The following is a 23,096-nucleotide window of genomic DNA, read 5'->3' on the forward strand; positions in this document are numbered from 1 at the left end:
AGTTCCAAGGTCTGTACACCTGCTGTGCCCATTATGAGAGCTTTCCACCATCCCTGTGCTTAGTTCCTCAGTCTGTATACGTACTATGCCCATTAGGAGGGGTTCCCACCATCCCTGTGCCGAGTTCCCGGGTCTGTACACCCGCTGTGCCCATTATGAGAGCTTTCCACCATCCCTGTGCTTAGTTCCTCGGTCTGTATACGTACTATGCCCATTAGGAGGGGTTCCCACCATCCCTGTGCTGAGTTCCCAGGTCTATGAACCTGCTGTGCCCATTAGGAGGGGTTCCCACCATCCCTGTGCCGAGTTCCTCAGTCTGTATACGTACTATGCCCATTATGAGGGGTTCCAACCATCCCTGTGCTGAGTTCTGGGTTATATGCTTATTTTTCCCTCCAGGAGGAAATGGAGAGGGAGAGGAGTCAGCTACTGTCGCGGGCCGTGGTGGCAGAGGAGCAGGTGGCGGAGCTGCAGGAATATGTGGATAAACACTTGGGAAGGTGGGTTCACATTCACATGAACTGTTAAATGTCTATCTCTGACCCAGTGTAGAAAACAAACTCACACTATATTGGCCTAGTTATAAAGATGAATTCAGTGGGACCTACTTTTTGAATTTTCTCTTTTTCTGCAGGTACAAACAAGAGATAATGCGCTTACGTAAGCTTCTCGGCAGCGAAGGGTCACGGGCATTCAGCGCTGACGGCCCTCACTCCTATCAATCCAGAGGGGCGAGGAGAAGCAGCCATGACATGTGACCTGCCTGATTCAGTGACTGCCCTCAGTACTGTGTGCTGGCCACCATGACCGTGGACTGAAAACACAGCCAGGTGCTGACCTGACCAATATTCACCATTTATTTTATAACCAAAAGGTCTGTGTTTGGGAAGACGGCCTTCTTCATCAATGTTGCTGCAGACAATACAACAAATACCATAAAAAAAATCAACCATCACAAGGCTCCACATTTCAGAAGAATTTATTGGTCATATAAAAATATCATTATTTAAGGCAGATATATTAGAAATAATATATAAAACAATAAAATGGATAAAACCGTTATTACATTTTAAATATGTATATATTTCTTTTATAAATTAAAAAACAATAATATGTGATTCAAATATGTCATTATGTTTTATGATCACATTGTGGCTCCCTTGTCCCAGGGCTTTGGCACCGATACCCGAGGTATCCCAAATATGTACCCGAATAGCTGCAATGGCACTTACACTGATTATTGGATGGTTACTGAACTCTCTGAAAGTACTTTGTTTAAATCGGCTAACTACAGTCGAGGTGCATGAAAACAAAATGTGTGCTACATCTTAGGGCTCATTCACATGGGCGCAGAGACCGGTACAGCATGTGAGCGCCGTGTCAGTGTGGAGCTGTATGCAGGCGTCTATGTTAGTTAATATAGACGTATCGGCTGAACGGACTCACCTGCTTATCCAAGCCTGACAGGCATGCGAGGACGGGTGCATGTCCTCATAGGCATACCCCTTTTTTATACGTTAAAAAAAATCTGAAGAATATATTTTAAAACATATATTTTTAAAAATATATTCTTCAGATTTTTTTAAACATATCAAAAAGTTATTCTAACATATATTTGTAAATGCAATTCCAAAAATGTAGATTTGTACTTTTAAAGACATACAGTATATTTGAAATGTATTTTTTAACAAATATTTTTCAAATATTTTGTAATAAAAATGCATTTCAACATACGGTATGTATATATATATATAAAAATCTGACACATTCCACACAAAACCCCAAAAAATGGGTGAAGTGGTGCATTATCTGACAGAAATGCAGGGCCCCCAATATTTCTGGGGGGGGGGTGTGTGTGTGTGTGTGTGTGTGTGTGTGTGTGTGTGTGTGTAATTATATTTCTACATGGTAAATAATTTCCTAGCAGGTGTAGTGGAATCATAGAAATCCAACAGACCCAACAGTCATGACATGCATGCTGCTGATTCTGTGTCATTGAATCACTCATTGAGGGGCGTGTTCAAAATAATAGCAGTGTGGAGTTCTATTAGTGAGGTCATTCATTCTTTGAAAAACAGGTGGCAATGATTGCCCTTATTTAAGGAAGGAAGGCAGCAAATGTTGGACATGCTGGTTACAGTGCATTTCTCTCTGAAATTCTGAGCAAAATGGGTCGTTCCAGACATTGTTCAGAAGAACAGCGTACCTTGATTAAAAAGTTGATTGGAGAGGGGAAAACATATAAAGAAGTGCAGAAAATGATCGGCTGCTCAGCTAAAACGATCTCAAATGCTTTAAAATGGCAACCAAAACCTGAAAGATGTGGAAGAAAGCGAAAAACTACCATAAGAATGGATAGAAGAATAGCCAAAATGGCGCGGACTCAGCCAACAATCAGCTCCAGGAAGATGAAAGAAGGTGTGACGTTCCCTGTGAGGACTGTTACAATGAGAAGACGCCTATGTGAAGCCAAGCTATCTGCAAGAAGTCCCCGCAAAGTCCCACTGTTGGGAAAAAGACGTGTGCTGAAGAGGTTACAATCTGCCAAAGAGCACATTGACTGGCCTAAAGAGAAATGGCGCAACATTTTGTGGACTTATGAAAGTAAGATTGATCTTTTTGGGTCTAGTGGGCGGCGACAGTTTGTCAGACGACCCCCAAACACTGAATTCAAGCCACAGTACACTGTGAAGACAGTGAAGCATGGTGGTGCAAGCATCATGATATGGGGATGTTTCTCATACTACGGTGTTGGGCCTATTTATCGCATACCAGGGATCATGGATCAGTTTGAATACATCAGAATACTTGAAGAGGTCATGCTGCCTTATGCTGAAGAGGAAATGCCCTTGAAATGGGTGTTCCAACAAGACAACGACCCCAAACCCACCAGTAAACGTGCAACATCTTGGTTCCAGACCAACAAGATGGACGTTATGGAGTGGCCAGCCCAATCCCCGGATCTTAATCCAATAGAAAACTTGTGGGGTGACATCAAAAATGCCGTTTCTGAGGCAAAACCAAGAAATAGAGAAGAACTGTGGAATGTGGTCCAATCATCCTGGGCTGGAATACCTGATCACAGGGGCCAGAAGTTGGGTGACTCCATGCAACACAGATGTACAGCAGTTCTCAGAAACAGTGCGACTACAACCAAATATTCATGAAGTCATTCAAAGGAAAGCCCACGCAAGAATCTCAGTTCCCAGTACGGTTGCATTTTCCAGTGCGAGCGGCGTTCCATTAGAACTAATGGCACCCGCCCGCGGGTCCGCATTCCTCTGTGCGGGTGGTGCAGCTGCACAGATTTTCATACGGATCTGCAGTGGCACCACCCGCACAGATGTGAACCTAGCCTTAACACAGGTGTAGAGATTGCTTCAATGAGCATGCGCATCATCCAGCTACAGTATACATTTACCTCCTGGAGGAGATAGTTGAGCTTTTCAAAGATCTGCTATTATATGCTACTTTCTCCTGTATATTATACATTCATAAGTAAAGTTGATCCAGGAAATATGCGATTGCCTCTCGGGGGATCAGGAAGGAATTTTTTCCCAGCAGGAGCAAATTGGATCATGCTTTGTTGGGGTTTTTTTTTGCCTTCCTCTGGATCAACTGTGGGTGTAGGATTCAAACTTTTTTTTTTTTTTTCCTATGGTTGAACTGGATGGACTTTTGACTTTTTTCAGCCAGACTAACTATGTAACTATATCATACTGACATACTGATTTTATTTTACCGGTCATAACTTCAATATGCAGGCGAGCGCAGAGTTCTCCTTACTGGCGTTTAATAGTGTCCTAAGTAAGGCCCAGCCACTGATGCCCAATACCACATAAAACACCATTGGTGAAGTTTCTGCAGTTACATTTTAAAATTAATGACAAAATATTATTGCGCAATGAGTGCAAATGTGATGTCACTTGAAGTAACCAATCACATTTTAGCTTTAAATATCTAAGAAGCCAAGAAAGTAAAGGTTGCCATCTCGTTGACTCATGTAGAGTCAGACCTATTTTTTCAATAGGTCGGATTGTGTTGCTGTCTGGCATACACAGAGATATACACAGATACAGTATACTCACATAAATAAAAGATAAAATATGTCCGCCACAGATATATATGCACCCATACTATCGGCCTCTCTGAGCAAATCTCCAAATAACCAAGCCATGTCATATTGGTGTTCTTGACCCCAGAGGTGATGTTAACTGCAAAAATCATTCAGCTTGTCCACGGTCACACCTCAGTCCCATGCTGATTGGCTGTCGTGGCTTGCCGGACAGTCCTAAGATCATAGGCCCATGCTCTCTCTGTGCCCTCTCCAATGATGGCACTGGGTGCCCATGTCGGTAAGGGAAAGCGTCCTGTCACCACACGGGCATCATCAGGAAGCTCCTCCAGCATCTTCTCCTCCAACAACGTGAGCTATAACAGTAGACGGACATTAAAACTGAACTCCAGGCAACTGGCATTGGATGACATGAAAAAAAACTGAAGCCCTGACAAAACTGACAGGGAGAGAATACAAGAGGATAACAAGACACACACCTATCCCTGAGGGGCAAGATTAGATTTGTGAATTGATGTCATTCATTTTGAGGGACGGTTACACATAACCTGTCACTTTGCCTGTTCACCTGGGTTTTTTCTCCAGCCAAACAACGTCCCAGCCAAAAAACGCTGATTCCAGTCTATGTGTGTATGGACATACAGTCAGGTCCATAAATATTGGGACATCAACACAATTCTAACATTTTTGGCTCTATATACCACCACAATGGATTTTAAATGAAATGAACAAGATGTGCTTTAACTGCAGACTGTCAGCTTTAATTTGAGGGTATTTACATCCAAATCAGGTGAACGGTGTAGGAATTACAATAGTTTGCATATGTGCCTCCCACTTGTTAAGGGACCAAAAGTAATGGGACATTTGGCTCCTTAGCTGTTCCATGGCCAGGTGTGTGTTATTCCCTCATTATCACAATTACAATGAGTAGATAAAAGGTCCAGAGTTAATTTCAAGTGTGCTATTTGCATTTGGAATCTGTTGCTGTCAACTCTCAAGATGAGATCCAAAGAGCTGTCACTATCAGTGAAGCAAGCCATCATTAGGCTGAAAAAACAAAACAAACCCATCAGAGAGATAGCAAAAACATTAGGCGTGGCCAAAACAACTGTTTGGAACATTCTTAAAAAGAAGGAACGCACCGGTGAGCTCAGCAACACTAAAAGACCCGGAAGACCACAGAAAACAACTGTGGTGGATGACCGAAGAATTCTTTCCCTGGTGAAGAAAACACCCTTCACAACAGTTGGCCAGATCAAGAACACTCTCCAGGAAGTAGGCGTATGTGTGCCAAAGTCAACAATCAAGAGAAGACTTCACCAGAGTGAATACAGAGGGTTCACCACAAGATGGAAACCATTGGTGAGCCTCAAAAACAGGAAGGCCAGATTAGAGTTTGCCAAACGACATCTAAAAAAGCCTTCACAGTTCTGGAACAACATCCTATGGACAGATGAGACCGAGATCAACTTGTACCAGAGTGATGGGAAGAGAAGAGTATGGAGAAGGAAAGGAACTGCTCATGATCCTAAGCATACCACCTCATCAGTGAAGCATGGTGGTGGTAGTGTCATGGCGTGGGCATGTATGGCTGCCAATGGAACTGGTTCTCTTGTATTTATTGATGATGTGACTGCTGACAAAAGCAGCAGGATGAATTCTGAAGTGTTTCGGGAATATTATCTGCTCATATTCAGCCAAATGCTTCACAACTCATTGGACGCTTCACAGTGCAGATGGACAATGACCCAAAGCATACTGCAAAAGCAACAAAGAGTTTTTTAAGGGAAAGAAGTGGAATGTTAAGCAATGGCCAAGTCAATCACCTGACCTGAATCCGATTGAGCATTTCACTTGCTGAAGACAAAACTGAAGGGAAAATGCCCCAAGAACAAGCAGGAACTGAAGACAGTTGCAGTAGAGGCCTGGCAGAGTATCATCAGGGATGAAACCCAGCGTCTGGTGATGTCTATGCGTTCCACACTTCAGGCTGTAATTGACTGCAAAGGATTTGCAACCAAGTATTAAAAAGTGAAAGTTTGATTTATGATTACTATTCTGTCCCATTACTTTTGGTCCCTTAACAGGTGGGAGGCACATATGCAAACTGTTGTAATTCCTACACCGTTCACCTGATTTGGATGTAAATACCCTCAAATTAAATCTGACAGTCTGCAGTTAAAGCACATCTTGTTTGTTTCATTTCAAATCCATTGTGGTGGTGTATAGAGCCAAAATGTTAGAATTGTGTCGATGTCCCAATATTTATGGACCTGACTGTATATGATAACATGCTGGGGGTTTACTGGCTGTAGAAAAAAACTTCAAAAGCCAAATACAGCCGCTGTAAAAACATCCCATGTGCATGAGGACTTACAGAGTTGCTGCTGTAGCTGTGGTGCTGATCTATGCAGCTACAGCTCACTACTGCACCTTGGCCATCAGCAGCTACATTGGAGAAGATAAGTGGTGAGAATGATAAGCCACCAGCACTCCAATGTAGGTTCTCACACATTTATTGGAGGAACATTACATAAGTCATATAAAGCTGATATTTCAGGGCCTCACAGGGTCCTTTCCTCAAGGTCACCATGTCACCTTGAGGAAGGGACCCTGGAAGGCCCCAAAATGTCCCCTTTATCTCGTGTCCCACCAATAAATGTGTGAGAATCTTTACTGAAGTGCTGGTGACTTGGATGGACTTTTGTCTTTTTTCAGCCAGACTAACTATGTAAATATGAAACTAGCGATTCTATATCAAGTTGCCATTACATACCTGAGAAACTCTGAACCAGGGGCGCATGCAAAATCCAAAAATAAACTTTACATCATCTGGAACATCCCCCATAGACATTCATTCATCCAACACATTACATCATCTGGAACATCCCCCATACACACTCATTCATCCAACACTTTACATCATCTGGAACATCCCCCATACACACTCATTCATCTAACACTTTACATCATCTGGAACATCCCCCATGCACACTCATTCATCAAACACTTTACATCATCTGGAACATCCCCCATGCACACTCATTCATCCAACACTTTACATCATCTGGAACATCCCCCATACACATTCATTCATCCAACACTTTACATCATCTGGAACATCCCCCATACACATTCATTCATCCAACACTTTACATCATCTGGAACATCCCCCATGCACATTCATTCATCCAACACTTTACATCATCTGGAACATCCCCCATGCACATTCATTCATCCAACACTTTACATCATCTGGAACATCCCCCATGCACATTCATTCATCCAACACTTCACATCATCTGGAACATCCGCCGTGCACACTCATTCATCCAACACTTTACATCATCTGGAACATCCCCCGTGCACACTCATTCATCCAACACTTTACATGATGTGGAACATCCCCCATACACACTCATTCATCCAACACTTTACATCATCTGGAACATCCCCCATACACACTCATTCATCCAACACTTTACATCATCTGGAACATCCCCCATACACACTCATTCATCCAACACTTTACATGATCTGGAACATCCCCCATACACACTCATTCATCCAACACTTTACATCATCTGGAACATCCCCCATACACACTCATTCATCCAACACTTCACATCATCTGGAACATCCCCCATACACACTCATTCATCCAACACTTTACATGATCTGGAACATCCCCCATACACACTCATTCATCCAACACTTCACATCATCTGGAACATCCCCCATACACACTCATTCATCCAACACTTTACATTATCTGGAACATCCCCCATACACACTCATTCATCCAACACTTCACATCATCTGGAACATCCCCCATACACACTCATTCATCCAACACTTTACATCATCTGGAACATCCCCCATACACACTCATTCATCCAACACTTTACATGATCTGGAACATCCCCCATGCACATTCATTCATGCAACACCAACACATGGAAGACTCAGGAAACTATTGTAAGGTGAACACAATATACTGCAAATACTAAAGAAAGACACACCATCATGCACTCACCACACTCGGGGCCAGAAATATGGAGACGTTCTTGCAGTCATGTAGTTTCATCTGTGTGTGAAGAACATTCATGAAATTACAAATGAGATATGCATAAATCACCAAATACATGTATGTGCCTCTTCTTGGATGTCTCTCGGATGTTCTGGGTCACATTTCCTGATTTCAGAAAACAGCTTTAGGGTATTTATTTATTTCAGGCACTTATATAGCGCTGTCAATGTACTCCGTGCTTTACATACATATTGTACATTCACATCAGTCCCTAACCCTCAAGGGGCGTACAATCTAAGGTCATTAACTCACATTCATACATACACATACTAAGGACAATTTACCTACCAGCAGGTCTTTGGAGTTTGGAAGGAAACCGGAGTACCCAAAGGAAACCCACGCAGGCACAGGGAGAACATGCAAACTCCAGGCAGGTGGTGCTGTGGTTGGGATCTGAACCAACGACCCGAGTACTGCCAAGTGGAAGTACTAACCATTTAGCCACTGTGTAGATTCATAACAGGTGCAGTGTGACCACGTTGGGCGGCTTTTCCAGCACAGTCCCACCGCACCCTCTCTGGAAGACAAGGCTGAATACATTGTTTCCGATGTACTTTATGAAAAGTCACTGTGTGACATAATAATAAAGTTTGTTTTTAAAAAAGGAGCCTGTGCGGTACGTTGCGATCAGCACTGCCTTCACCACATTGCACACCTGCTGCCGCGTTGCAATGCAGTGGCTGGTGTGAATGTACTCCTAAAGCGATTGTGAAGGCAAATTTTTTTTTTCTTTTAAAATAACAAACATGTCTATACTTACCTGCCGTGTGCAGTGGATTTGCACAGAGCAGCCCCGATCCTCCTCTTCTCAGGACCTTCGACGGCGCTCCTAGCCCCTCTCTCCTTTTGAGTGCCCCCACAGCAAGCAGCTTGCTATGGGGGCACCAAGCAGGCTCCATTGATACACGGAGCCATGGCTTGGCTCCGCCCCTCTCCCTCCTCATTGACTGACTGGCAGTTATTGATAAAAGCGGGAGCCAATGGTGGAGAGGGAGTCCCAGGGTAGCCAAGACTCCAGAGCACATCGCTGGATCGAGAGGAGGATTAGATGAGTATTGGGGGGGTTGGGGGGCTGCTAAACAGAGAAGGTTTCTTATCTTCATGCATAGAATGCATAAAGATGAAATACCTTCTACCTTTACAACCACAAAAAGCCTGTGCCACAAAAAAAGTTTCTGCTTCTAAATCCCTGACATTCCCCCCCCCCCCCTTCCTGTGCTAGACATACAATTCATCAGTGAGTGAATCCAACATATGGATGTTCTATCAATCTGAATGACAAGTTCTGTACTACATGTGGAAAGCTTTAATAGAGCTCTGCACATTCAAGTAGGGAATGACCCACCCACTGATACTGACCTTAACTGCACTTCCCCCACAACCATGTTTGAATGCTGGAGCTTACACAGAGTTTAGAACCTCTTTCCCTCCACCATGTGGCTATTGGCTCCTAGGAGGAAAGGGAGAAGGTCACATGACCTTGCCTTAAAGCTCCAGGTCTTTTTGAGGGCTTTAGCAGGGGGTGGTAAGGATGGTGGGTGGGTGGGTAAGGATGACCCACCCACTGATACTGATATTGACCTTAACTGCACTTCCCCCACAACCATGTTTGAATGCTGGAGCTTACACAGGGTTTAGAACCTCTTTCCTTCCACCATGTGGCTATTGGCTCCTAGGAGGAAAGGGAGAAGGTCACATGACCGTGCCTAAAAGTTTCAGGTCTTTTTGAGGGCTTTGGCAGTGGGTGGTAAGGATGGTGGGTGGGTAAGGATGGTGGGTGCCTAACAAAAGGACATGTCACTTTGCCCAATCTGTAAAAGAAAAGTATGGGGTGGCTTTTTTTTCAAATTCATACTTATGTAGGAGGAGGATGCAGCATCAGTCCAATGCTGCATCTGCCCCCCCCCACCGGCTCTAAGTGTGAGGACTCAGCGATCACATGACTGCTGATCGCTGAATTCTCACAGCTACTCTGAGCAGAGAGTGGGACTGTCAGTCACCGCTGTCTGCTCTGCCATCCCCCCGCGCTCACTGGAGCGCTGGGCTGTGGAGGAGGAGGGAGTGGCTGGCTCAGGCTCTCAAAGTCAGGATCTTTCCCCAGCCTGGACCAGCTGAGTGATGGCAGCCAACAGCAAACGTCAGCACACTGTCAGCTGAAAACAGGTCAAAGGAGTGCAGAACCAACTGCACTCCCATGATCCACAGGAGACTTACAGCCAAAAAAAGCTGTGGCTGCACTTCGCCTTTAAAGGCACTTTCATACTCATGCAGTCTGTTGTGGTGCGTTGCCACATGCACCTTAACCTCTTGGCGCCGGCCGAACGCAAATGTGCGGCCTCCCGGCGTCCGGACCTAGACGCCGAGCGGCCGTACATTTGCGTTCTATTAAAAAAAACATATGTGCTGAGAGAGCGCGCCCTGCACGCACCCAGCACACATGTCCGGTACTCACGGAAAGCTCCCGATCTCCTCTTTCCATCGGGACCTTTCCCGATCATTTGACCGCCGTGACATTCCGTCACATGACCCTAAACTCTGCCACACCTCTCAGCTTCTGAAACCTTTAAAGGGCCGGGAGGCGCCGGTGCCAAGGGGTTAATGTCCGGTAAGGCATATGTTGTTGTGATTTGCTTTAAGCAGCGTATACATTTTGAATGGGCTGCCATCGCAACTAAAACCAGACAAATCCCATGTTTTTCCTTGTCAAAGATTTTATGTCAACATGGAGCACATAAGAAAAAATAAAAACAGACAAACATACAAACAAGCAGGCCATTGTGGGGCCGAATGTAAAACAAGGTACCGGCAGTACAAAAGGTGAAACAAACCCAAGACCCAATGACTTGGGAAAATGATACATATAAACAGTACAAGATAAATATGTAGAACACTGAAGATTGGAACACAGGGAGATCCTAGTAATATCCAGCAAATACTAACATTCTAGAAGTATTAACCTGAAAACAAGCTACTACAGGGTACAGTAGGCCTCTAGAACCAAAGTGGTAGTGACAAGATACGGCCTGAGGAAACAAACAAAAAAGACTGCAGAGAGACACAGAAGTATAAAAGGCAAAAGCACAGCCATGTTAACTATTCAGTCACAGGTTCCGGTGTTGCAGGAGGATAGAATACAAAAAACACACACACAGGTACAAACACAAATAGTAGAAAGGAAGAATAGAGCCAGAAGAGAAGGGAGAGAAGGAAAACAAGAAAAGAGAAGAGAAGAAAAGTCCCATGTTTTTGAATAAACACCACCACAATGCATTGATAGCTCCCATTACAACTATAAAGTATACCAAAGGCCAAAACTTTTTTTCACATTTGGAATATAGTAGGGGAGGGTTAAATCCCAAGTTAGATTTTTTTTTTTCATCAGTGTCTTTTAAGGGAGATTTTCCATCACTTTCCTGTACTGTGGACCCAGCAGAAAGTGAAAGAAAATCTCTCCAAAGTGACCTTTCGCCAGAAGAAGTGTCCCCATTGAAAGATTTATCTTCTTTTCTTTTATTACCTGTTCTGGTGACAACAACAAAAGTATAGATTCCTCTATCACTCCCAATGACAATGGTCACCAGCAGAGGCGTCCCTAGGATTGGTGTCACCCGGTGCAGTAACACGTGGTGTCACCCCTCCAGAGAGGAAGGAGTGGTGCCGTGGTAAAATGAGTATCCCGTGAAGATATGTATCCACCGAAGCAACTGCGCATGTGCTGGTTTCAGGCCGAAGAAGCCGATCTCTGACTTTAGCACACAGCCGGCGAACGGCTTCTTTGAAACTGGCACATGCGCAGTTGCTTCAGAGGATACTCATTTTACCACTACACCGGGGCGGGGGCAGCTGTCACTGTACCGGCATCCTGCTCCTGCACCCCCTCTGATGGTGTCACCCAGTGCGGCCCGCACCCCCCTAGGGATGCCACTGGTCACCAGGACAAATGGACAGTGAAACTCCCCAACTGAGGTCACAGACCACAATAAATAATTTCTTTACAATCTGGCCAAAACTAAAAAAAAAAAACAAAAACATAAAAATGTCAAACTGAAGAAAGAACTGGCAAATTTTATCAGCCTATAGGGTCCAGCCAAAGGTAATACTATCATTTTGGCTTTATTTTCAGAATCCTCAAGAGGAACAGTGTGGTTTTAGGTCTCAGGTCATTTACCTTCCACAAGTCTTCTCGCAGGTAAGACACCCGGCGGTGATAATCCGACTTCCAGGCGTAGAAATATGACAGACGCACTAGCCAGGGGTTCAGCTCATACCCCACCGCTGGACTGAAGCCCCGTCTGGCCGCCTCCAGAACCTGCAAAACAATTACATGAAACGTGGCTTAGAGAATTCCGCAATTGTGGTACAGTAATGTGATGTGATCACAGCAAGTTATTTACATTATTAGTAATATTCTATCTTCATAGAGAGACATCAAATCCCTATACTGCTCTACAGTACACAGAAATCCTAATCGTCTACCTACAGAAACTCTCAGGGCTCCCCCCCCCCCAGCTCTGAATAATGGGCAGTTATGGTCAAGCAAAATTTTAAGATTTCCTTTAGTATTAAAGTCTACATACTAACACAGCCCACATGGAAGAAAAGTATATTTGAAATATATTTTAAAAATGTTCCTCCCAAATATATTGATATATATTTGAAATACTACTTTTGGTTGTATTCAATATATTTCAAAATATATTTCCATATATATATATATATATATATATATATATATATATATATATATACACACACACGTATACTGCATATTGAAATGCGTTTATTTATATTTTACAAAATATATGAAAAATATCTTTAAAAATATATTTTTTTAAATATATTCTTCACATTTTTTTTAATATAAAAATGTAATTTTAACATATATTTTCACATATACTTGTAAATAAATTCCAAAAATGTAGATTAAACTTATTTTTAAAGACATACAGAATATTTGAAAATGTATTTTTAAAAATATTTTTCATATATTTTCTAATAAAAATGCATTTTAATTATTATTATTATTATTATACAGTATTTATAAAGCGCCAATAGTTCGCTCAGCGCTGTACATTACAAAGGGAGACAGAACATGTGACAGAACAATACCAATACAATGCAAAACATGAGGGGATCGAGGGCCCTGCTCTTTGGAGCTTACAATCTAGGAGGGAGGGGATGGTGGCACAGGAGGAGATAACTGTGGGGGATGGAGTGGTAGGAAGAGTGGAGGAGGTCGGCAAGTTAGCAGGGGGTGGGGTAGGCTTCCCTGAAGAGGTCGGTTTTCAGGGTGCGCCTAAAGGAGAGGAGAGTAGGTGATAGTCTGATGGGTTTGTGTAGGGAGTTCCAGAGGATGGGAGACACCCTGGAGAGATCCTGGAGGCGGGCATGGGAGGAGGAGACCAGGGAACTAGAGAGAAGGAGGTCTTGTGAGGAGCGGAGTGTGCGTGTTGGGTGGTACTTGGATATTAGGTCGGTGATGTAATTTGGGGCAGTATGGTGACAGCTTTGTACGTCAGTGTTAGGATTTAGAATTTGATCTGTTACGCAGTCGGAAGCCATTTTCATTTATCTGTGTTTTTGTTTTTTTTCCCCAGTGTTTCATTTTGTACTAGTATGACCAGAGTGAATTCAGGGGGCTTCTATGGGTCAATGCACTTCTGTTTCCTAAAAATGTTTACTGAATAAAGCCATATATCAATTATGATCTTACTATTCTGCCATCGCCAGAGCCCAGGTCCACCATCTTTCCCGACCGTCCCTTCAGCAGTGTTAGTACATTATCCATTTGCCTGGCACTGGCTGGCATGTAAGGAACCTAAGGAGACAAAGTGACAAAAAAATAAAACATGTGAGAACTCGTCTATACCGAGCCGTAGCAGTGATCTTGTCAATAAAACTAACGCTGACAAAAACATATCAAGCTACAAAGGTATAGTGACATCATATGGACAGTCATCCTGCAACCCAGCCTTTCCCAACCAGGGTTCCTCCAAAGATTGCTAGAGGTTCCTCAACCTCTTGGTGCAGGTGCCTCCTGGCACTTTAAGGGGTTTGTGATGCCGGGTTTAAGGTCGTGAGACCGCCATTATTGACTTTCACATGATCGGAAAGCTCCTGACTGCAAGTAGCTATCAGGACCTTTCCGTGAGGCACGTTTTGTTTATGTTGGGTATGCAAATATGTGGAACCAAGGCCCAGCCATCAAGAGGCTGCATATTTGCGTACAGTCGGTGCCAAAGAGTTAATCAATAAATAGTGCTTTAGATTTTCTCCAGATTGTGCCTGCATAATTCCAGGGCCAACATCAATGGGCATAGACAGTGGCCTAGGACTAACCCTAATCTGCCTTTGGAGCACCATACGTCCCAGTGACCACCAATGTAAGGAGGCCCAAAAAAATTCTCCACCTTGGGAGTCATATTACTCTAGGGAAGCCACATTCCTTATTATTTCATTTCTTATATCTACAATTTACTGATGATATCAATGTATTTATTTTTAGCGGGGGTTCCCTGACATCTGAAAAATATTTTGAGGGTTCCTTTGGAGTAAACTGTTAAGAAAGGCTGGTGTGCACTAAGAAAAAAATAGAAACACATAGCTAATGAATTCTGTAGGAGCTAATATTCATGCATATGTCAATTCATTCTGGGTCACTGACACACCACATGTTTTGGTTACGTTGGGTATGCAAATATGTGGAACCAAGGCCCAGCCGTCGAGAGACCGCATATTTGCGTACAGTCGGCGCCAAGGAGTTAATCAATAAGTAGTGGTATAAATTTCCTCCAGATGGTGCCTGCATAGTTCCAGGGCCAACATCGATGGGCACAGACAGTGGCCTAGGACTAACCCCCATCTGCCTTTGGAGAACCATACTTTCCAATGACCACCAATGTAAGGAGGCCCAAAAAAATGCTCCACCTTGGGAGTCATATTACTCTAGGGAAGCCACATTCCTTATTATTTCATTTCTTATATCTACAATTTACTGATGATACTATTTATTTTTGTATTTCAATGGTTTTTATTAACTTTTGTTAACAATTTAACAAGAAGGATTAGAGCAAAAGACACGCCCACACAGGGACTATCAATGGTAAAAAAAAAAAAAAAAAGAGATCAGTATTGTAACTCCAGCATTGCAAGAGGCACGCCCACATAGGGGCTATCAATGGCACATAAACTAATGTATTTATTTTTATCAGGGGTTCCTGGACATCTGAACAATATTTTGAGGGTTCCTTTGGGGTAAAATGTTAAGAAAGGCTGGCATGAAAAAATTAGAAACGCGTAGCTAATGAATTCATTAGGAGCTAACATTCATACGTATGTCAATTCATTCTGGGTCACTGACACACCACAGGCAGCCATTGTGAAAAGCTGAACTGATATTTATCACAATCGATCATATAGATCCAAAAATAACAAGTAATATCAGCTAATGCCCCCTTTCCTTAATCTACGTTCAGCCGGCCATAGACGGTTCAAATCTCGCCCAGGTTTAGCAGGGACCAGCACGAGATTCGAATCATGCATGGGCAAGGTGATTGTACCCAAATTAATCGACTGATCAACTCAGGTACAACCAGCCTGTTGGATTTTACATGCGATTATTACTAGTGGCTATTATTTATTCTCCGGGCGGGGATGCAACGGGGTTGATTTACTAAAGGCAAATAGGCTGTGCACTTCAAGTGCACTGAAAGTGCAGTTGCTCTAGATCTGAGGGGAACATGCAAGGAAAATAAAAAAACAGCATTTTTGCTTGCTTTGGATCTAAAGCAACTGCATTTGCAGCGCACAGCCTATTTACCTTTAGTAAACCAACTCCAATGACTCCAGAGGAGGAACACTGACTGTGTTGATGGGGAAACCACAGGTTGCAGGAAAGAATATCACTCCGTCTATGGCCGGCTTTAGGAAACTTGTGATGGGGGTTGTGGCTGTGATGAGGGATGCGGCTGTAGTGAGGGGTGTGGCTGTTACTCTGCTCTGCCAGCACAGAGCACTGCAGTATTTATTTGACAGAAAAAGGAATTTTAAGGCATGTCCAAGCTAAAATAGGTCACAAATCATAACATCCGGGAGTACAGGACTATAATGAGAAAAGGCGACATGAGACTTCATCCAGGCTTTTATGTTTTTATATGAGAGGAGCCAACATATCTTCCTTATTTCTTACGGACATTACTGTGTGATTATTCTGACTTGAGAAGACTTACCTGCAATTTTAATGGCACTTTCCTGAAGCCAGGCATCAGCACCAATGCCCACACAGAGTAAGCCGCCAAACCTGTACATCCTGCTATCTGCAGCAGCCCCCACCCCCCTAGATGTCTTCCTTCTATCCCCGTCACCACCTCGTGCACTCCATCTTCATCCATTCCTGCAGCCAGAAAGATGCTGTTAGTCATTACAATAGAACTACAACAAAGAAAAAAAACATCCAGGAAGAGCTGGGACTTTGATGTGAGTTCATGCAAAGTAGTGAGAGGGTTTTGGAGAGCGTACTGGCCAATGCTGTTTCCCCTTTGCTTCGATCCTCCCTCTTCACAGTTTTTAAAATACCTCCTAAATATTCAACACTCTGGTTCTCAGGCTCACTCCCTTCTCTACAGTTGGTGTACGAGGACCAGCCAAAGTTGACGCTTTGTGGTCACATGACCACAAAGCTCCGGTTCTGAGGCTCATTCCCTTCTCTACATCTGGTGTACGAGGACCAGCCAAAGTTGACGCTTTGTGGTCACATGTCCACAAAGCTCCGGTTCTCAGGCTTACTCCCTTCTCTACATCTGGTGTACGAGAACCAGCCAAAGTTGAAGTTTTGTGGTCACGTGATCACATAGAAAAACAAAAAAGAATTAAAACCAGTGGTTAGGAAGCAATTCATTGGAAAAAATATATATGGAGGATCAGAGCAAAGGAGGAACATATTTAACTGATGAGCAGGTCAGGACCTGGAAGTCAGCTGTCATTCCTGGTCCATTGGGCTGCAGGACAGGGGATTCCAACAGCTGACATTAAGAAGGGGTGAGGATGCTTGTGACATCACTGACCTCATAAGACCACATGGAAATAACATCACTGACCTCATATGTCCATGTGGTCACATTTGGTAAAATTGGTGGGGATGCTCGTGATATCATTGACCTAATATGACCACATTAACCCCCCTGGCGGTATTCCCCAGTGTAGCTCTGGGTAAAGTTTCAGCACCACAAGCGGTAACCCCGAGCTACACTCAGGAATACACTGCAGCGTTGATCCGGGATCACTTCTTTACTTACCTTGTCCTGCGCTCCCGCGATGTCCCTCCTGCAGTGTCCCCGGCAATGTCCTCCGGCCGATGCCGGCATCTGTCTTCCAGGTTCCGTTCCCTGCGACGTCGGGACGTACGGGGGACGGAACCGGCCGGAAATTTAAAATGTCAAAAAGTGACATTCACTAAATACACTAAAATCACATAGTATAACATTCCTGTATCAAACCATTTCACATACATTTTGTCCCGAGTGCTTTGTCCGGCGCCCTGCCTGCATTTTTACTGTTCTTTCTGCCTGGAAACTGAGAAACGTCCATGGCGTCCAAAAAGGGCCCTTTAGGTCAAAAGCGGTTTTAGACCGGCTAGAGAACAGTGATAGTAAATCAGAACCACTTGCAGAATTGAGTGATAATGATTCGTGGGGGAAATTCCTCATCAGACACTGAAAACGATTTTGCGACTTTGCTCAGTGATGTGCGAACTTGGCGCTATATTTCACATTTCCGTGTTTTTGGTTTGATTATATTATTGAATTAAATGTAATATTATTGTATTTTTAATGATTATTTATTAAATTATAATTTACTATTTCATGTTTCAAATTTTAACATACCCGGGATATTTACTAGACTCTTGTTCGGACAGATTTCAGTGAGTTACCGTATTTTCTGGAGTATAAGACGACCCCCTACTTGCCCCATCATTGGTATCAGTGGGAGGAATAGTGTCCCATCATTAGTGTCAGTGGGAGGAATAGTGCCCCATCATTGGTATCAGTGGGAGGAATAGTGCCCCATCATTGATATCAGTGGGAGGAAGAGTGCCCCATCATTGGTGTCAGTGGGAGGAAGAGTGCCCCTTCATTGGTGTCAGTGGGAGGAAGAGTGCCCCTTCATTGGTGTCAGTGGGAGGAAGAGTGCCCCATCATTGGTATCAGTGGGAGGAATAGTGCCCCATCATTGGTATCAGTGGGAGGAAGAGTGCCCCATCATTGGTGTCAGTGGGAGGAATAGTGCCCCATCATTGGTGTCAGTGGGAGGAATAGTGCCCCATCATTGGTGTCAGTGGGGGGAATAGTGTCCCATCATTAGTGTCAGTGGGAGGAATAGTGCCCCATCATTGGTATCAGTGGGAGGAATAGTGCCCCATCATTGGTGTCAGTGGGAGGAATAGTGCCCCATCATTGGTGTCAGTGGGAGGAATAGTGCCCCATCATTGGTATCAGTGGGAGGAATAGTGCCCCATCATTGGTGTCAGTGGGGGGAATAGTGTCCCATCATTGGTGTCAGTGGGAGGAATAGTGCCCCATCATTGGTGTCAGTGGGAGGAATAGTGCCCCATCATTGGTGTCAGTGGGAGGAATAGTGACCCATCATTGGTGTCAGTGGGAGGAATAGTGCCCCATCATTGGTGTCAGTGGGAGGAATAGTGCCCCATCATTGGTGTCAGAGCGAGGAATCGTGCCCCATCATTGATGTCAGAGCAAAGAATCGTGCCCCATCATTGGTGTCAGTGGGAGGAATAGCACCCCATCATTGGTGTCAGTGGGAGGAATAGTGCCCCATCATTGGTGTCAGTGGCAGGAATAGCGTCCCATCATTGGTGTCAGTGGGAGGAATAGCGTCCCGTCATTGGTATCAGTGGGAGGAATAGTGCCCCATCATTGGTGTCAGTTGGAGGAATAGTGCCCCATCATTGGTATCAGTGGGAGGAATAGTGCCCCATCATTGGTATCAGTGGGAGGAATAGTGCCCCATCATTGGTGTCAGTGGGAGGAATAGTGCCCCATCGTTAGTGTCAGTGGGAGGAATAGTGCCCCATCATTGATGTCAGTGGGAGGAATAGTGCCCCATCATTGGTATCAGTGACACCAATGATGGGGCACTATTCCTCCCACTGACACCAATGACACTTGCTGACTCCTGCTCCAGTATGGTGCTGCTGCAGCCAACATATGTGGTTGCAGCAGCACCTCTGCACTGCACACTTACCGGCTTTTCCCTCACTCGATTTTCGCGGGTCCTCTCAGCTCCGCCTCCTCGCCCGTGATTGGCCGCCTGTGTGCCTTTCCTGAGCTACAGTTCTGGCGGCCAATCACCGGTGAGGAGGCGGAGCCGAGTGGCAGGAGTGAGGGAGTGGCCGGAGTGACTGAAGGAGCAGCGCTTCCTGGACTGGGTCGTCGTGGGAGCCAGGTAAGAGACAGCAGCCCTCTGCCCACCCCTGTACTTAATGTCCCTTCCGTCGGAAGGGGGGGACCGCGCCGCCCCCCTAAAAAGTGCCGCCCTGACGTATACCGGCGTATAAGACGACCCCCGACTTTTGAGAAGATTTTCAAGGGTCAAAAAGTCGTCTTATACGCCAGAAAATACGGTATTCCTAAAAATTACAGGTCTACAATAAAAAAAAAATACAATAAAAACATTGTAATCCAAACAATGTATTACAATGTTTTTATTTGGATACAAATGGATACATTTGTTGCAACCGCAAGACTTTTCATATAAAATATAATAGCGGACTGGAATTCTTCTTCTTATGTATTGCTGTCACATTGTATGGTGTGCTCCCCCGACTCTACAAGGGACAGAAGTTATGGGGTTAATGCCGGTCGTAGATTGGACGAAAATTGGCCAATTTTTTTAACGTTGGTGGTAACATCTGCCAATCAAACGACCAATTTTTCGTTTTTTTTTTTAAATCGGCCAATTTTCGACCCGTCTACGGCCTGCATTAGGCATGAAGGGGTTAATTACCACCTTAATCAGCCCCAGAACCTGTTTAATTAATGTGTTTGGTTTAAAAGGGATGAGGTGGCAACGCTATGTGAACCGCAGCTCTCCAAAGAAGAGACAGGTGGTTTAGTCTTTTCTACTCTACAAATGTAATTTTTCAATGGCTGTGTATGTGGGAGGGTGTGGACTGCAAGTAAATGGGACCTTTAGCCCAGGTTCACATATGTGCGGTGCGGTATATCGCATGTGATTCACACAGGAACCGCACTCCTGTGTGAATCACATGCGATTTGTGCGCGGTGCAATAGGAGCCGTACATTTGCAGGACCCTTTTTTGGGTCCGCACTAGAATCGGATCGCATGGGTATTCACACCTATTCGATCCAATTCTGCACTTCGCACCACTTTCGGGGAGTTGTTAACACACACACCCGCAGCGGTTCGCACAGATGGGGCGCAATTCTGATGCGGTGCAGAATTCGCACAGAAAACGCTGCTAATTCCGCACCGCATCGGTGTGCACCAAGGATTAATGTAAAGGTTCAGTCATGTTTGTGGAAAAATGAGTGCAGCAGCAAATAGTTAACAGTCCATACTTGTATTTGTATACGTGCACGGAGGTATTTTATACACACAGACAGTATGACACTCAGCCATTATTTCCCTGTGACTGGCACCAATATGACTGAATACAGCTTTGTGGAGGTCACTGGGCGCCGCCATTTTAATCTCTCCGCGCGCTTTTTTCCCCCTTTTCCCAGACTCCCCTGCGCGGATCACAGCCGCCTGTCTATCACTCTGCGGGAGCTCGCGCCCCAACTGTCTATCACCATGGCAACTACATAGCGTCTCATCCCCCCTGCTTACCTGAGCCGGGACAGGCTGCTGTGTGCACTGGAAATCCGCTCCGGCTGGAAACTTGAGACCAGCATCATAGTTCCACACAGCAAGTAAGTCACCAAAACGAGTGAAAAAGCTGCACACTGAGCCTTTTATAATGACAGATTATTATTATTATTATTATTATATTTAGCTAATAATGTGAGGCATGTGCCGTAAATCTGATGTCCCCTGTGATAAAAGTGGAACCAAAGTGTCACCTTTACATCCATTACCATATCATTGGGTGTTTTTTCATTCAAGCTATTCGCTATCCGACCATTTTTACCATTTTTTTTTTTTAAAAATATGCTTAAATGCACAGTACTGATTTTATGAATGTATTATCCTCTTTATATTTCCCACATACATGTTAAAATCTGCATTTAAAAAAAAACGGCTTAGAACCTAATACATTATATACACTTTTTTCTTTTTTTTTCAACATTATTTTTATTTCGTGTAATTTTTTTTAACACTTTAAAAAAAAAATGATTTCATTTAACTTTATTGCTATCACGCGGGGTTAACAATCCCCCTTGTGATAGCTTTGGGCAGGTGCTAGGTACAGCTGTGCTTAAAAGTTTGCATACTCTGGCAGATATGGTGACATTTTGGCATTGATATTAAAAATATGACTGATTAAGCCAAAAAACTTCTATTTAAAAGCAGAGCTCCACCCAGAAGGGGAAGTTCCGCTTTATGGACTGCTCCCCATTAGGGATTGGCACATTTGGGGAGCGGGTACCTGAATTTGACAGGTACCCGCTCCCATTTCCAGTCCGATCACCTAGGTGATGGGAAGCAGAAGGTGTCCTCCCTCCCTCCCTGTAGTCTTTTGGGACACGTGACAGGTCCCAGAAGACTACAGGACCATTCATGAAGCGCAGCGCTACTCGCGCATGCGCAGTGGGCCAGAAGCTATCACAGCCGGGTGCCCACACTGAAGATGCCGGCCTCCTGGAATACAGGATGGCTGGTGAAACGGGCTGCGGGGGACACACCGCGGGACCGAGGGACAGGTAAGTGGCTGTTTTTTAAAAGCTGTTTTTGTAGCTGCTGACTTTTATTTTTTTACAGTGTGATTGGAAATCCGATTTAAGGATAGTTTCCCACATCTGTGGCTTTTTAAAATTTCAATTAGCGTCTGTGTATAAATAGTCAATAACTTTGTTAGCTCATATTGTAACATAAAAAAGTAATCTTTACATATATTTGTAAATGCATTCCAAAAATGTAGAATTGTATTTTTAAAGACATACAGTATATTTGAAATGTATTTTTAAAAATATTTTTTAGATATTTTGTAATAAAAACGCATTTCAACATACAGTGTGTGTGTGTGTGTATATATATATATATATATATATATTACAATATATTGAATACGGCCAAAATTGTAGTATTTCTAATATGGCAATATATTTGAGAAGAATATTTTTTAAATGTATTTCAAATATATTTTTCTTCCATGTGGATGACAACCCCAGTGACACTAAAACAGTGATCAGTGATAATATTATACACTGTCACTGTACTAACGATGCTGGCTGGGAAGGGGTTAACATCTAGGGGCAATCAAAGTGTAAACTGTGTGCCTAACAATGTGTAACGTGTGCTGCTTTCTCTGCTAAATAAGTTTCGTTTTTTTCCCTGCTTTGAGAAAGTTGTCAGTTCATAAAACATGTTCAAGTGACATGCCGCTAAACTGAGGTTCCCAATAAAGTTGTACCTATAAAGGAAGAGTGTGAATACTGACCTCTCCTGCTGCCTGTGCTGCTGAACACCCTCACATCCATTACAAATTATCCTTCGAAGTCTTCTGGGAAACCAACAGTTCTGGGAGTGTCAGTCCCACTGGTTCCTCCTGTTGACCTTGCGTTACAGGTGTTTTGGTTTCCCTATTTTGGAGGAATGATTTTTGTTACTGAATGGAGCACTGTTCAGTGGTGTAGGCAGCAGAAGAATGAATTATGGACCAGCCTTTCTCAACCATGGTTCCGTGGAGCCCTACTTTTCCTCTAGAGATTGCATAATAGATGGGAAGAGGTA

The 23,096-nt window shown here is 43.9% G+C and overlaps 2 protein-coding genes across 3 annotated transcripts in view; one reads left to right on the forward strand and one right to left on the reverse strand.

Moving 5' to 3' along the window:
• CCDC78 (coiled-coil domain containing 78) overlaps nt 1–1,118 on the forward strand; it is a 20,684-nt gene extending 19,566 nt beyond the window's left edge. For both annotated transcript variants that reach the window (XM_089663067.1, XM_089663066.1), the window contains 2 exons: nt 400–500; nt 635–1,118. In XM_089663067.1, the coding sequence (XP_089519193.1) occupies nt 400–500; nt 635–651 (118 nt within the window). In that variant the 3' untranslated portion in view covers nt 652–1,118. The remainder of the gene's footprint in view (nt 1–399; nt 501–634) is intronic.
• On the reverse strand, nt 964–21,096 carry ANTKMT (adenine nucleotide translocase lysine methyltransferase). The gene is made up of 6 exons (XM_089663068.1): nt 21,033–21,096; nt 16,394–16,557; nt 13,879–13,983; nt 12,334–12,474; nt 8,112–8,162; nt 964–4,431 (listed from the first exon to the last, which is right to left on the reverse strand). Exons 2-6 carry the CDS (start codon nt 16,553–16,555, stop codon nt 4,243–4,245), a joined length of 648 nt encoding a protein of 215 aa, XP_089519194.1. The 5' UTR covers nt 16,556–16,557; nt 21,033–21,096; the 3' UTR covers nt 964–4,242.
• Between the last annotated feature and the right edge of the window lie 2,000 nt (nt 21,097–23,096).

This window comes from Staurois parvus, unplaced genomic scaffold (genome assembly GCF_062004578.1).
Source record: "Staurois parvus isolate SC_StPar_1 unplaced genomic scaffold, SC_StPar_1.0 ptg001620l, whole genome shotgun sequence".
NCBI classification, from domain to species: Eukaryota; Metazoa; Chordata; class Amphibia; order Anura; family Ranidae; genus Staurois; species Staurois parvus.

What these genes read in the sequence shown, in the direction of transcription:
- ANTKMT (XM_089663068.1), bottom strand. Translation starts at nt 16,555, where the DNA reads ATGGATGAAGATGGAGTGCACGAGGTGGTGACGGGGATAGAAGGAAGA. An exon ending in AAGTGCCATTAAAATTGCAG is followed by an intron (nt 13,984 to 16,393) that starts GTAAGTCTTCTC and finishes TTGTCTCCTTAG; the next exon opens with GTTCCTTACATGCCAGCCAG. An exon ending in TATTTCTGGCCCCGAGTGTG is followed by an intron (nt 4,432 to 8,111) that starts GTGAGTGCATGA and finishes CTACTGTTATAG; the next exon opens with CTCACGTTGTTGGAGGAGAA.